General features: G+C 38.0%; 1 protein-coding gene across 1 annotated transcript in view; it reads right to left on the bottom strand.

Annotated features, from left to right (window-relative positions):
- LOC131429595 (protein apterous) overlaps positions 1 to 15,236 on the bottom strand; it is a 143,232-nt gene that overhangs the window by 13,828 nt on the left and 114,168 nt on the right. Inside the window, exons 5-6 of the mRNA XM_058593821.1 lie at positions 6,635 to 6,808; positions 6,274 to 6,527 (exon numbers count right to left, since the gene is read on the bottom strand). Coding sequence (XP_058449804.1) covers positions 6,274 to 6,527; positions 6,635 to 6,808 — 428 coding nt within the window. The remainder of the gene's footprint in view (positions 1 to 6,273; positions 6,528 to 6,634; positions 6,809 to 15,236) is intronic.

Below are 15,236 nucleotides of genomic sequence, written 5' to 3'. Positions count from 1 at the left end.
CTGACTGAAGAACTGCTGAAAATGGGAACGCTCGGAAATGCATACCTATACTTGTTCATCGAATATCTCGGCTTTGAAGACTTGTATTTTTCTGTGAAACAAAGTCAGTTTCAATGCATCCGCCATTTTTTTGCTTTGGTTTCTTGATAGCATTCTGAAAAATAAGAGAGAAATAAAATTGGCTCGACAAGGCTGCCAAACACACAGATATTCAATCTTTGTGAGAGTTGAATATTTTTTCATTGTTCATTGGAATCCATGTAATGTCCAACCCATACGATAGATTAATGTGATAAAACTTCTCATCAAAATAATAAAATGAATGCTGGCAACCCGGTACAGCTTGCTCATATACGAGAGAGTACAAGAGAAATACGATGCGCAAAGGGAATTGAGCGAGCCACGTGGTCGACTTAAAACTCAACACGTGGCCCTCTGTCCTCAGACCTTAAGTACTAATGTATGGAATAATACGTCACTGTATCGTAGATTGAATACATTTAATGGATAATCATATCCACTGGAAAGTGTCTTAGCGTATTATAAAAAACGTGCTTAATCCACCTAGAAATGAGATCATATCTTTCTATAACGATCCACCTGCTTTTTTCTATATTAATAATTGATTTCACATTTCCGAAATGTAGACGAAATGGCATAAATTTCATATTATCAGTGAAGACCAAATATTTCACAAAAATCAATTTGGTCTACCGATTAGTATAATGTTGTTTTCCTCGTAACCGTATATATTACTTTGAGACTCTTCAAATACCGTTCCTTTGAGCCAATAAATAATAAATGAATGAAAATGACCAAGTTTATTTGAACATCAACCATTAATTCCAACAAATAGAAATACCAGCTACTTGTCCCGGGCTGGCGGTTCAACGCATAGGACGCTGGTCTTACAAGCCAGCTGTCGTATGTTCGAGCCCCGACCTGGAAGGATTCTTAGTGTCAGTAGGATCCATAGTACTAGCCATGCAATGATTCTGTACACTAAGAATCGGCTGCGAAGTCTGTTGAAACAGAAAGGCCAAATTCCACAAAAAGGAATGTAATGCCAGGACTTTGCTTTGCTTCCGAGTGGTCATTGAAATATCACGAGTGTTTATTATTTCATCACAACATCGCTCTGCCTCATGTGGCGGCTTCAGTCGAAAATCACAATTTTAAAACTTAAGTCACATGATTAATCGAAGGTCAGTTAAATTTGAATAAGAATAATATTTCAATTTTTGTTATGTTGAACACATCAGTAGTAAATTATCAGCATCAATTAATTGGACAAAATCAGAAAAAATTGATTGTTATTTTTCCACTCAACGAAAAAGTTCAAGAGGTTTTATTTTGTAGCTGTTCTATTGACCATCACAAAATATCCTAGATTTCGTCATTTGGGGGTTTGGAACCTCTTGGGTTCCAGTTTGTGCTAAAGTGCACATGACTTAATTGAATTATTTACGTTTCGCATTCTAATTGAAAAGTGCAGGCATTAAATTGAACCTCCAGTTGTTTTTATGAAATGATAAAGATGTTTCATACATGTATTGTCACGAAAGGCAACAATATCGCGGATTGGAACGTTGGATAGTCTTCTTTAGATAAATAACGATTTTTTCACTGATCTGTCATAACAATAATGGGCACATGTCCAAACAACATGATCAATATTCCGATAATCTTCCCCATAAACACAATGAATACTCTCAGCAAAATTAACGCGATGGAGATGTGCGTCAAATGTGTAAAGATTAGCCACGAGACTGAACATCACCGTACACACATCTAGCCCCCTGAGCCATGCCTTTGTCAATATTTTAGGAATACACCCAAACCTCCGTTTACGTAAACTTTTTTTACGTTACCTCTTTTTACGTAAGTATTTTTACGAACAAAATCCCATAAATATGTTTTCAAGGAATAGCCGGAAGCCGCCATTTTGGATTTCGGAACGACCTCAAACATCGTCTTCCTACATCTACTCATCAAACCCGTTCCGAAAGTACGCATATTATAAGGGTTTTCAAGGAATATCAATAATCCGGAAGTCGCCATCTTGGAATTCAGAACCACCTCAAACATCGTTTTCTGACATGTACTCATCAAACCCGTTCCGAAAATACTTATATTCTGATGGTTTGTAACGAATATCGATGAACCGGAAGTCGCCATGCTGGAAATTGATGCTACTTAGAACATCCTTTTCACGCAAAAACTGATAATTTTTGTTCCATAACTATCCAAGATATTATTAATATCCAATAATACATATACATAAGGAAAACTTGTTTTACGTCATAATTCGATTTACGAACCTCCTATTATTACGTGAATGGAGGTTTAAGTGTAATCGAGTGCAGCTCGGATCAGAGATTTATATACCTGGATAGGCGAACAAACTGATAAAAATATTTCGAAATTAAATTTCTGCTACATATCCACTGAACAGTACAACAAAATGTCCGAAGAACTCGAAGAACTGTATAATAACGCCAAAACAGAATTATACAGAAAAAATGAGTATTTGTTTGAAATTTAATACATAATGTTTTGGTGATTATTTCTTTCTATGAACTTTTCTCAGAAATAATGAAGAAAACAAAAGAAGTAATAATGCAATATTTATTTAATGACATAAACTCTTTCCAATGCAATTCATGATTTATAAAAATACACTTAATTGCTATATTAGACAATATCTTCTCACAAACTGAGTTTCATTGAATTCTAAGATAATTATGAATTTTGTTGGTTTGGTTTTCGATAAAATTACACTGAAAATAAATTAGTTTGGACAAGGAAAAGTTTTTTTCAAATAACTTTTTTTCCTTGTGCTCAACATACGTTTTTAACTGTGAATAGGATACATAATCTTGTAACCTATCTTGTAACAAAATTTCATTCAAATCCAAAATGTTTTTTTTTTTGTAATGGGTTTAAATTTTCAATATCGATTTTTTTCTGTGTAGAATTTTTTGCAATATTTTTATTCAAAAACGTGACCAATATTGTAAAAACCACTCATACAACACTTTTTTATAAGATTTGTCATTTTTTGACTACAGCTATTCAAATCAAAGGCCAATTTGATCAAATTCAAGTGGTTAACACATCTGGTTCTGGTGATATGATGGTATAATCGACACAATCAACAAAACACACTTTTCCGTTCAATTTTCTCGGATATGAATAAACCGATTCCAATAATTATAGGCTTGTTCGAGACTAATATTGAGTTGTGGATCTAGTTTGAAGATTATATGGCTGGCGCTTCCGGTTCCTGAGATATAAGTGACGTAACCGACATAGAGCTTTTCTTCCAACCCGCATAAATTTTTCAGAAAATGACCGATGATCAAGTTCAAATGTATTAGGTATTTGAAATTTGGAAAAGTTAAGTGATAATTTGTAATAAATTAGAATTTTAATGTCATTTTCTTACCTTTTATATGCTATGAAAATAGAACTAGACATAAGGCAAAAATGGACATGAGTGCAATGACGTCTCGAGGTCGTGAGAGATTTCTCGTTCGGAAAGCTGGTTCTTCGAGAAAAACATTCCGCAAATTATTTCTAAAACATAGAGGTCTTCAGAATCAATTACTCATATAAAGGGAGTAAAAAGAAAACATTCCTAAAATGCGCTATATTCGTCCTAATCAACTAGCATTTTCATGAATGAACGGCGACTGACGTGCATCCGCTTTGTTCCTTCGTGACGACACTAATCCACAACAAACCACCCAATTTGAAAGACCCGCGGGGCTCCCAAGAACCAACACGGTAGCATAATTGGGGCACAACCGAATACGAAATAAAACCAACCGATTTCGACGGTCGACCGGGAGTTAGTAGGTTGCGTTTCGCTCACGACAACACCTACCCACATACTTTGCTGGAATGATTCCAACTTTCGAGAGTGGAGTTCGTAGTTCCCGGAATCGTTCCTGGAGGCGGGAACACATCAGACAGTCACGATATTTCCATCTCGTGCCAATAGCCAACGGAAGCGCAGCATATGTCATGAGTTATGTGCCCAAAGTTAAAATTCTTGGATCTGTCGTGAGAAGTTAACGAAAGAGGTATTTTTTCCAAAGGTTGATCCCAAATCGGGCGTTGCTAGGTGAAGAGTAATGATCATAGCGACAGCCGTTTATCTCTATTAGCACCGAAAACAGAAACTCAGAAAAGACAAATTTTCCCGAAAAGCGTTCCCCTTTGCTGTCTGTTACTTCTCTGTTTCAACTCTCGCACCTTGCAGCAAGTCAAAAAGTTAATAAACATATCATAAAAAATACTCAAAAGCTTTAAATAGAGGCGTAAACAGTAGGTAGTAGAGGAAAAAGGAACCTATCTTTGTTTCGTCTTCCAGACCCGTTCACTGTTCTGGGTCGGTCGTTTCATGACCCAAGATCTTTATCGGCTTCTAGTTTGTAAAAAAAAGAAACCAAAATATATCCTAAGAAGGTCGTTCCCGTCCGGCAGGGGTTCATTATTCGCTAATTTACAGTATGGCCACAAGCCGATCCTCATACTCAAGGATTAGAGATTAAAAGATAATGCTTCGATCTGTTTTTTTTTGTTCATCTGTTCTTCAGGACATAACAATACTACTGACCGACTCTATTGTTCAATTTACTACATAGGTATATGAAGCATTTTCGAGTTCAATCAAAAAATTGACCTCCTGCAAGCTCATCCCACTGTGGTAACGAAGGAGGACGGAAAACGGTGGCTGTTCGATGATTACAGAGAACGTGTCTCTTCAATCCGTCGTTGTTATTCTTTCAGTTTTATGAGCATGACTCTGTCGAAATTTCGTTGCCGGAGTTTCACGTTTTATTCGGCGGCCGATCTTTAGTTTATGGTGTATATTTAGGTGATCGTAAAGTAGGCCTCAATTGAGTCAGCTCCCTCACCTGCAGGGCACTACCTGATCTGCAGAAGGGCGATATTCAGTGACACAAAGCGAGCTGAATGGAGATAGTTTCGAAAAAATGTTGCATGACTTTCTGGGAGCTTCACTCGAGAAAATTTAAACTACTGAATACCACCATAGGAAATTGGACACGGCAAGTGCATGGCGCCCTGGACAGGTTCTCAATATTCGGTCCATTTCATGTCATTGCACTTCTCAGTTAGCTATCCCGAAATGACACGGTCCAGCATCCGCCGACCGGGGAAAAAAAACAAGTCCGAAATATCCCTCAGGCTATGGTCTTCGGTATCGAGCAGCATCGAATTCGACAAATTTTATTTCCCTCAAACAGCAGAGCGGAGGAAAATAAAACACTACTGAGGTACAATAAAAGTACAGAAAACAGGTCAGGTTTCCGAGAAGAATCTTTTTCCTGTCTGGGTCGGAAAGTTTTTTTTTTTCAATCTATACCCGCCCTTGAAGAATCCCTCGGGTTTTCATCCCAACAGGTTGGCCAGAAACGATTTTTTTATTATTTGTACGATTTTTATAACTCCTTTATTATCTGTGCTGTTAACGAGTGAGTGTTAAACATATTAATATGTGAAGACTACCCGATAGACACTGTATACGAAGACTGACTATTTATTTTGCCATACATCTTGGACAGAAGAACCCTAAACAGCTTCCGATCGGACCTTAATCTCGTACGACGGGCACCTTCAAAGTATTAACCAAACAATTGGCGCTAATAACTTGTATCAACTGAGGTACTGTACACAATCACAAGTCAAATAAACGTTTCGAATGAATCACATCGTTTTGAAACTGATGCTCAAAGAAAGCACTTTTCGTTGCGGAAGTGAACTTTGATTTGATTAGTTAGAACTTTATAGTTCGCAATTACCCAAACACTAGCGTCAAACAACTATCCCGGCAAAGGTCGAACTGCCGTTGAAACAATTATCGATAGCAATCTGAAGCAAGCGGAGCCTAAAATTTTCTCCCGTCACGAACGACACATTAAATATTTATTTATTTCTTCAATTGCAGTCCAGGCAAGCCAGGCATTTTCGCAACCCGCTTCCCTCATGGCTAACTTGCAGAAGGCCCTGAACATTCAATAAATATTCCATTCCGAAACCAGTTGCCAGCTCAGTCCCGGGCAACGCTGGAACACAACGTATTCGTCTAATCTGCTCTCGCCGATCAGAGCGTGACTGCCGGGGCTAGGCAGAAGCACAGTCCGCGATTTATTTATGCACGAAATTCACTTTCGGGGAGGTCCATGTAAATCTAGAGTAACCGAGCTGGAAATGAAATGCGAAGGAAGCGACGATGGCACTCACCTAAACTAGCCGTCATCGCTTCGATGTCTTTCGGTTTCCGCTTCCGGGGTCGTCCCTTTTGGCGTGGTTGCTGCGGCAGGGCATTAACGGCATGGTGAGGCGAGAAGTAACCAGCCGGCGGCATCTTGCTACTTCCGGTCGAATCGCTCGGACTCAACGGTGCACTGGGAGAGTTGCCGTACTGGCTTGGGTACTGACACTGCATTGCCAGCGGGATAGGCGCTCCCGGGTCCATTGGGATGTCTATATGGGATCTGTGGGGGAGGGAAAAATCGTTCGTTTGATGCAATTTTGATTTTTGATATGACATCACTAGACTAGCTAAATGCGATAAGGGACCTTTCCTTGCACCTGAACTTACCTGCAAAGCACCGCCGAGTCTCGTATCGTGAAGTGATCGCCCTTGTTCAGTAGGGTATTGCAGATCGCACAACAGAAACATCGTATGTGGAAAACTAGGTGTCGAGCTCGCATAACTAACTCGGAGGAACTAATTGAAGCCAGACATTTTGAGCATCGCCTTGAACCGAACACTCTGAAAGTAGAGAAAAATAAGCGTAAAACCGTTTAGAATGAAAGAAGAAAAAAAGATGCAATAACCGAATCATTAATCTTCATGTGATTTCGGTCCTCGGTCTCGTGGAGCAACAAGTGTTTATTTTTTGTTCGATGTGAAACTTCCTATCGCTTCGGTTGTCCTCTCCTTCGGCGAATGTTGCCTTGAGACAAGACATTTTCCGAACCGTTCCGGACTATGACAAGCAGAAATGATCGAGAGGTTCCCGCTTTTATGAGTTACGAGACAAGGGGCGTTCCCGACCGATTCATAACTGCTTGCTCCTACGGTACTGGATGATACTGAGAAGTCAGGACGCCAAAACATGAAATATGAATAATTGTGTTTAAAATATGTGGTTCACATTGCGCGGGTCGAAGCAATAAATTTTCCGTGAAGACGGAATGCAAGTGATGCGCTTTTCTTTTTTCGGTTGTGACTTTCGTGTTTTACGTCAGGGGAATACCATTTGTGTTCGGGGACACATGTGTTTGTTTAGATGGCTCACGTGAAATTTAAATGTTTACAAAACATATTCGAGGCAAATAACTTATTAAAGATTGAGGGGGGTACAAATTTGATTCCAACAGGAGGAAACATCTGCGTGTTGTTCGAAAACTAGTTGAACTAATTAGATTAGTAACTATTAGATTCTCCTGAGCCATCCCTCTATTCACGTGAGCAACGATTGATTTTTTATTATATTTCCGGTTTTAATCTAGTGGTGGAATGATGCATTACATATATTACTCATGCTGTCATTTATAATACTAAGGAATACCTTTCTCTTGAAAGAAAACAAAGTTTTTTTTAGCATCAACTAGCAAAACCTACAAACTGGAAATTAAATGGATTCCACTATTACTGGTACTTCCGGGACCGGTATAATTCTAGTCAAGGATGGCTTTTGTCGTATCAAAGAACGCTCACCAGCAAGTCTTCACACGATTGAATAAGCGCCATCAAAGAGAGACGGATATCATCGCCACAACAAAAACCCGGCATGGCTCATTTAACATAGAATAGACACTAGTGCGAGAGCGAATTTCTCTCGATGACATTTCTGAGAATCAAAGGTTAGCACGCTGCCGCTTATTCTAATTATGTGCATATAACCTTTGTATAAGTTGTGTCTATGAAAATGTATGTGAATGCTCCACACAAGGGTTTTGAAATATTGCAACCTAGTATGAGAATCATCAATTCAATCATCGATTCGATTTTCTGCGATAATTGTCAACTTGCGATTCTCTCTTGGGAAATTCCACACAGCAACGATCATTATCAGACTGTAAATTTTTTAAGGGCCGAGAAATACTCAGAGTATGAAGTGGAGCTACATTTCTATGTAGAAAAATTCTCTCGCGGTTCATACATTGAGAGACTCGAGTTCTTGTAGCATCTTCTATCGAGCAGCTTCTGTCAAATTTTCGATAATCACCAACACTGATTCAAGTCGGTTCGTATGGCTATCAACTTAAATGATCTACAAATTGATACATTTTTGAGTCGAGTTTGACAAAAATATGACATTTTTTACCTTTCTCATTAAAACCGACTTTTTAACCGAGTCCCGGAGGACCGAATGTCATATAACATTCGACGAACTAAGAAAATGTGTGTGTGTGTCTATATGTGCACTAGATTTTCTCTAAGATGGCTGGACCGATTTTCAAAAACTTCAGGTCTATTGGTCCCATAAATTTCAATTGAATTTTATCCGGATCAAACTTCCGGTTCGGGAGTACGACGGTTGGATATTTTAGGCACTCATAAACCTTTAATTCCGAAATTGAAAGTTGGATACGTATAAAATTGAGGAGTTTTGTATGAGACCACAACACCTTTCAATTAAATTTAAGTTAGTGAATATCCACTCAGCTCATTTTCCTAGAAATCGAAGTGAGTTCTGTTTGTAAATATATGACCACTATTTCCGATATTCCCAACTCCGGAAACTGGAGACCATTACAGCTAAAGTTGTTTCGTTTGATCATCCACCGACAAGACCTACGAATTGGAATAGTTTTTACCACAGTTCCGAAGATTTTTTTTACGATTTTTGTGCCGTCATTTCAAATGACGGTGAATTTAATCATTTATTTTTTTCTACTGCCAAACCCAGAATTCACATTCAGTTAAAATTAGAATGTACTTAAAGCGCTGCAAAACCTTTCATTTAAATCTTAGTTTTTGAAAATCGACATCTCTGAGATATCGAAGTGGGTTCCGATTTAGAACTTTTGAAAACTTTTCCCAGAATAAGAAACAAGGACCGATGTGGCCCAAGTAGTAAATGTAGCTTTAGGAAGGTTTCTAAAAAAAATCTGATATTCTTGAGCTTGAACGACCACCCCTGGTTGCTACTCCGTTAGCTGAAATTGTACAGGGAATTTCTAGATGATCCAACCTGGAACTGGTAAATCATCCTTCAATGTACATCTTCTGGTTACCCCAGAATTCATTGATCAGTACCGGTGCCGAACGTAGATCGTCTAAGGAATGGGAAGGGATGTTAGTCCAACACTTGTTGTTACTTGAGGCCGTATATTCTACTGCACACTCCACAAGTGTCACGGGAGAAGGATATTTGTTAGTAAAAATTTCATTATTGGTATTATTCGCGCGCGACTCAGTATGCTCCGGTTTCAAGATGCTAGGATGCACCACTAAACTCACTGACTTACCGAGTGAACGTTTCAACAATATCCTATATTGAAGTCCCGGGAAGTTGTTTTTTTTTTGTTTCAATTATAGAGGTTTTAACATCTTAGGTCAATCGCCTCTTCGGACCAGAAAATCTTTCTGACCCTATGTGCAGGGTTGGGAATCGAACCCAGGCGGGCTGCGTGAAAGGCATCGACTATCCCATCACGCTACACCCGTCCCCTCGGGAAGTTTTGATTTCTAGCTCTTATTCGAAGAAACTGAAGAAAAATTTGCAACACGCGATAAAGAATAAAAACTTCCCTATTTTTTTTTATAAATGAAATTACGTGGTACAAAATAAACAAGTGAATAGGATTTAGACAAAATAGTTGATTCATTGCATTGACATATTCTAAACAGTTGTTATAAAATCATTTTAAATCACCAAATAAAGGTCAACAGATTTCACGCGCGTCTTGATTCTCTATTATTTCCGCTTTATTATTTTAATTATTTATTGAAATTATTAATTGGTTATATTGGTTGATCTGGGCAGCCAGCTACCGAGAAAAATATTAATTTATTGTTTGAAATATTAGTATCAATATTAATATTTTTTACTATGTATTCAATATACCGATATATGTTATCTCTGTTATAAACTTTGTAATATAAACGGATTTGCGCAATAGTTGATTTTTTTCATTCAATTTATAATCCTCAAAGACAATCAATACCATGGAAGAAGAAAACATTCCAAATAAAACTTTTCTCCGAAGCTAGACGAAAATTGATAGGTTGAATGAAGAGATAATTTATTAAAATAGTGAAACATTGAAAATATCTGATAACTGGAAGAAAAAAGAAACTCCTGCAATTGTCGCCTTTTACGACATGGAAGCAGGAACCCAGTGGATCTATTGTTGGTTCATTTTTTTCCACCAGATTCCACACGGCATCTAGGCTGGTACTGTCCGGAGAGAGTTAATAGGTACTATCAATCTCCTAGTGGACCCCAGCCCCTACTAAAAAAAATTCTGATATCTGTTTAAAATAATCACACATAGTCGAGCACACCGAACTTTTTAAACGAATATCAGAAAAAAATTACATACCTTCGACCAATTTACAAGTGGAACTTCTGGCAACATTAAAGCACAGAACAAGTTCCACGTGTATTTTCAAGCAGCGAGAAAGCTCACGAGGAACTTGTCTGTGCTTTAATGTTTTTAAAAAGTACCACGCGTACATTTTAGCAGCCAAATAGTTTATGCAAAATTAAAATTGAATCACCCCGGTGAACGACCAGAATGGTTAAAGCCGGGGTAAAATAAATAATAAAAAAAAATTAAATTAAATTGCCATCTCCACCTAGTAGCTCAAATTATTTTGAGTATTTTGTTTGGAACGTAGCGACAATACGAAGATGAAAAAGTGCGGAGCCGCTGTTAAAATATACTGTTTATTGAGATATCTTTCTCATTACCCAATTAGCAAAACGATTTTCACGGATAGAAGAAGCTACGGGTCTGTTTTACAGTTGGGGACTGATAAAAATTAAACAGCTTGATACCTTTTATGGGTCCTTTTTTTTTTTTTCAAATAGTGGAGTAAACTTTGCATATCTGAAACCCGGATAGGCGGTTCAATGCATACGGCGCGAATCTTACAAGCCAGTTGTCAAATGTTCAAGCCCCGACCTGGAAGGATTCATAGTGCAGTAGGATCGTAGTACTAGCCATGCAATGATTCTGTACGTTAAGAATCGGCTGCGAAGTCTGTTGAAACAAAAAGGCCAAATTCCACAAAAGGAATGTAATGCCGAGATTTTGCTAGTAAACTTTGCATCTTTGTAGTCATTTAAATTGACATATTCAATGGTTCTGCTCGACAGAAATGTAGAATGAATACGTAGAACGCTTTAATTTGTGCCTACTAATCGTTATTATACTTTTACAGATTAACTAGATTAAAACTATCAATTGCTGTAATTTGTACTAGAAGGGTTAACAAATCTATGAAAACTATTTCGGCCCCAATGAAATTTAGAATCATAATGAAAATTTGAACTACTGCTGATTCTCATAAGAATTTGCATCTTTTCTCTTCCTTGTTTTCGAATCAACTAAGAAAACGTAAAACAGTTTACTGATTTGGTCGTAGAAAATTTTTCGAACTGACGTTGTCCAATTAAAACCGAACAATAATTAGGAGTGCAAAACAAACAAATAAACAAATTGTTGATTGATGGTTAATCAGCTCTCGACAGCTTGATGCTCCAGGTTTTACTATTGGAAATTTTCCTCAAAAAATCATGCGCACGAATATTACCTATACTTTTTATCAATTTGAGTTAATAAACTGCTCAGCTAAAAAGTTGAAAAACAAAATCTAGATGCACACCACAAATCTAGAAAACTTTGCCAATCTATGAAACTGTTTTTTAAATACCAATAATTTTCGAGATTTTATTTTTTTATCCTTTTTCAATAAAGGTTTTGTTTAGTACAGATAGAAGGTTAAGCTAAGCAGATGTCTTTATATAAAAATTTAAAAAAAAAATGATATGCGTTACAATACTTTCAGGGCGAAATTATCTTTATTATTTGGTTTTAAATGCCACATAATGTCTACTATATCGATTTTTGATTGGTTCTTTACGGCAAGGGTTAACTGAAAGAGACGAAAGATAGGAAATGAAAAGACGGATAGGTATTATAGATTGAATCAGTTATAAATTTAGAATGGAAAAGCTAGCCTAGGAACGCTCATATGAGCATGATCAGAAGAAAGAAATGAATTCTATTTTACCTTCTACTTGAGGGGAACCCGATATAGCGAAATTATCAGTGTATGTTCTTAATTCGCAGTACAAATCATACTTATTCACAGAAATAAACGGATTAACTCAAGCAATTTAAAAACATTCAACACATTAAATTGTTCCAAAAGTAATTTTTATGGGTTTTTCAAGAATTGAGACTTTTTCGTGTAAAATTCACGATTTATTTTTGTAACCAAAACTTTTTTCATTTTTTATGGTAATTTAAGAATTTTGGTCCATTTCTCTCAAACGCAAGCTCTTTCGACTGAAAAATAACGTTTTCCAGTGGGAGCGTTCTGCGTCGATCGAAACAAGTTGTAATCGGATGGTTCCATATCTAGACTATAAGCCAAGTGAGGTAAAATTTGCCGAAGCCGCAACACGAGACCGAGAGTTTTCGTGATGAAATATTACGGCTGAGTGAATTCGTAATCAAACGAATTTATTAGATTAGATACAATGACCTTTTGATTATTTGACGATTCGGAATCAGCTCGTAGTACACGAAACCTGCGTTTAGTATCATATTAAATCCACTTTTAGTCATTTGTGATAATAGGGTAAAAAATGCTAAGAGAGCAAAATCTGAATCATTCAACAAGTTCTTCTAGTCTCTGGCTTAGATCCTCGTGCAAAACATCGTGAAATTCGGCATTCGACATGCTGGAAACTTACTTCTACAATCAATCGCCATGAGTTACAGTATTCAAGTCAACCGATTTTTGGCAATTCACCAAATGAGTTTCTAAAATGCCACTATTTCTTCGATTTTCTCATCACAAAAACAGCTTATAATAGTTTTCACACACAACGGAACAACACGCAGTAGTGGGTTAATACAATAAACTGTACTCTTACGCCTCCGGCGGCAATTTCAATCATTCGCCCACAGCCGACACATCATCCGAAGCAATTAAAACCTCAGTCATATCCGACTCCCGTAAAAACCGCCAGTTATGACCAATAAATCATCTCGCGTTTATCACGTTTCGTGCGTACAGTCACATAACTACAAACGTGTGCGACGGTTTGTTTCAAAGTTTTTCGCATGCGGAGCCTGCAATGTTCGAAATTAACGCAACTTGACGCATCGAATAAACCAAAAATATAACCTCCGCTCTCTCACAACATCGCGATCAGGTCGACAGTGACGCTTCCATCGCGTAACAATTAACGTTTGCGTAAATAAGTCATACCTACCCATTTCGAAGTCCACCGTTTACCGACAGTCCCACCGTTCCAAATGCACCTCCCCCGTGCAGCAACTTGTAGGCGAACTGTGAATATATCTCAATTTAGTTATCGTATTTTATGACAGCGAAGACACCGGTTTCACGGTTTTTCGCAACCGACAATAAATAACTCGTGGCATTTAGCAACAAAACCTCCGCGCTTGAACGTACACCAGAGGTTTGTCAAAACAGTCTTCCTGACCAATCAGAAAGTCACGCATGTCAGCCAGCTTGGGTGATTTTTCGGGGTGCCTGGCAACTTCTTTGCATCCAGCCAACTGTGCCCATGCACAGACGTAGTAAAAAAATGATTTATTCCAAATTGAAATTCATCATAAAAACGGAATTAGGCTTCTTTCGTTTTTCGACCAGACTCGGCGACCAGCAAACAGTGCTTAAATAGCAGGAATAAAACTTGCATAAAATTACACAAGAGTTTGGTTGAGAAAATAAATTCACTTTTGCCGGGATGCAACCTGCCAGCTTTGGCAAGTGTCATTGAGGTTGGGAAACAAAATGAAAGAAAAACAAAACCTAAATCATTCGAGCGAACTTCGCTTTTGTGACTGAACCAAAAAACCAAGTTCCTGACTTTGGATCCAGGCAGCAAGGTATCAACTTACAATAGGACGATAATTGTGCAATTTTGTGCATATTCTTGCACATTGTGCAGCTCTGGAGAACACGGAACGCCACTCATTTGGCATGCATAACTATATCAATCAAAAACTTACGTATTTTGGGAACTTCTTGTTGCGGGCCTCCGACCCGATGTCCCTATCGGTTGTGGTTATGTTAATTAGCCGCGTCGAAACGGCGCTTTCGTGGAATTATGGGGTGTCGAGCGAGTTTTGCCGAGCGCACTTTTCCGCACAGTCTGCTAGCTCGATACGCTAACGAAAATGCGAAATGACGGCGAGTTCCGGCCGGTGTGTGTGTATGTATTTCATGAGTGTGCTGGTGTTTGTCAAAATATTTGACATTTCGAGCTGGCATTCGGTTTTTTTTTTGTGGTGCTAAATTTTATTTCTGCATTTAGCACAGATTAGTACCGACTGAATGGGTTCCACCAAAGTGGGAACGACCGAAGGGATCAGAAATGCACTGGTTTGGTGGGCTTATGAATATGTAGCATGTACAATTGGAGGTCCGGAATGATTGCTAGTTACTCAGGGTACATTTTTATCGTATTGGGTAAATGTTTAGTGTTTTCCTGGCGAAGGAGGTTCTCTCACTTGCAATAACCCATTTTACCCCTGTTGCGGAGGTTTCCATTAGCTCTCCATTAGCTTTGAAGGCAGTGCAACGGAGCTCAGATGATTATACATCAAAAATTTTTGGCGATCCATCACTATCGAGTTCTTTATCGTCAAAGCTAGCATCAAAAAGCTGTGCTCCATGTAGATTTGTTCGAAATTCAAAAAATAGTAGTGTCATAAGCCGTGACACAAAACCCCTTATTCAATGTCAATCGATGAGATCATTAAGCCATGATTGGAATTTAAGTTTTCAAAAATCATAATCTATTCGAAATCGATTGTTTGAGTCGATTTTAACAGTGATTTCGTAGATTTCCCCTATGAGATAGGCAAAACAAGCGTCAAGTAAGAAAAGTTAAATCGACGTCAATGTGTGCCTTAATTGCGAACCCCTATCAAGATATCAAATCAGCACTAATTCGTTTCAAACATGCCTGCACAAA

Source organism: Malaya genurostris, chromosome 2 (assembly GCF_030247185.1).
Source record: "Malaya genurostris strain Urasoe2022 chromosome 2, Malgen_1.1, whole genome shotgun sequence".
Taxonomy (NCBI): Eukaryota; Metazoa; Arthropoda; class Insecta; order Diptera; family Culicidae; genus Malaya; species Malaya genurostris.
The sequence above is the reverse complement of the archived record's forward strand: the minus strand, read 5'-3'. Positions and strand labels throughout refer to the sequence as shown.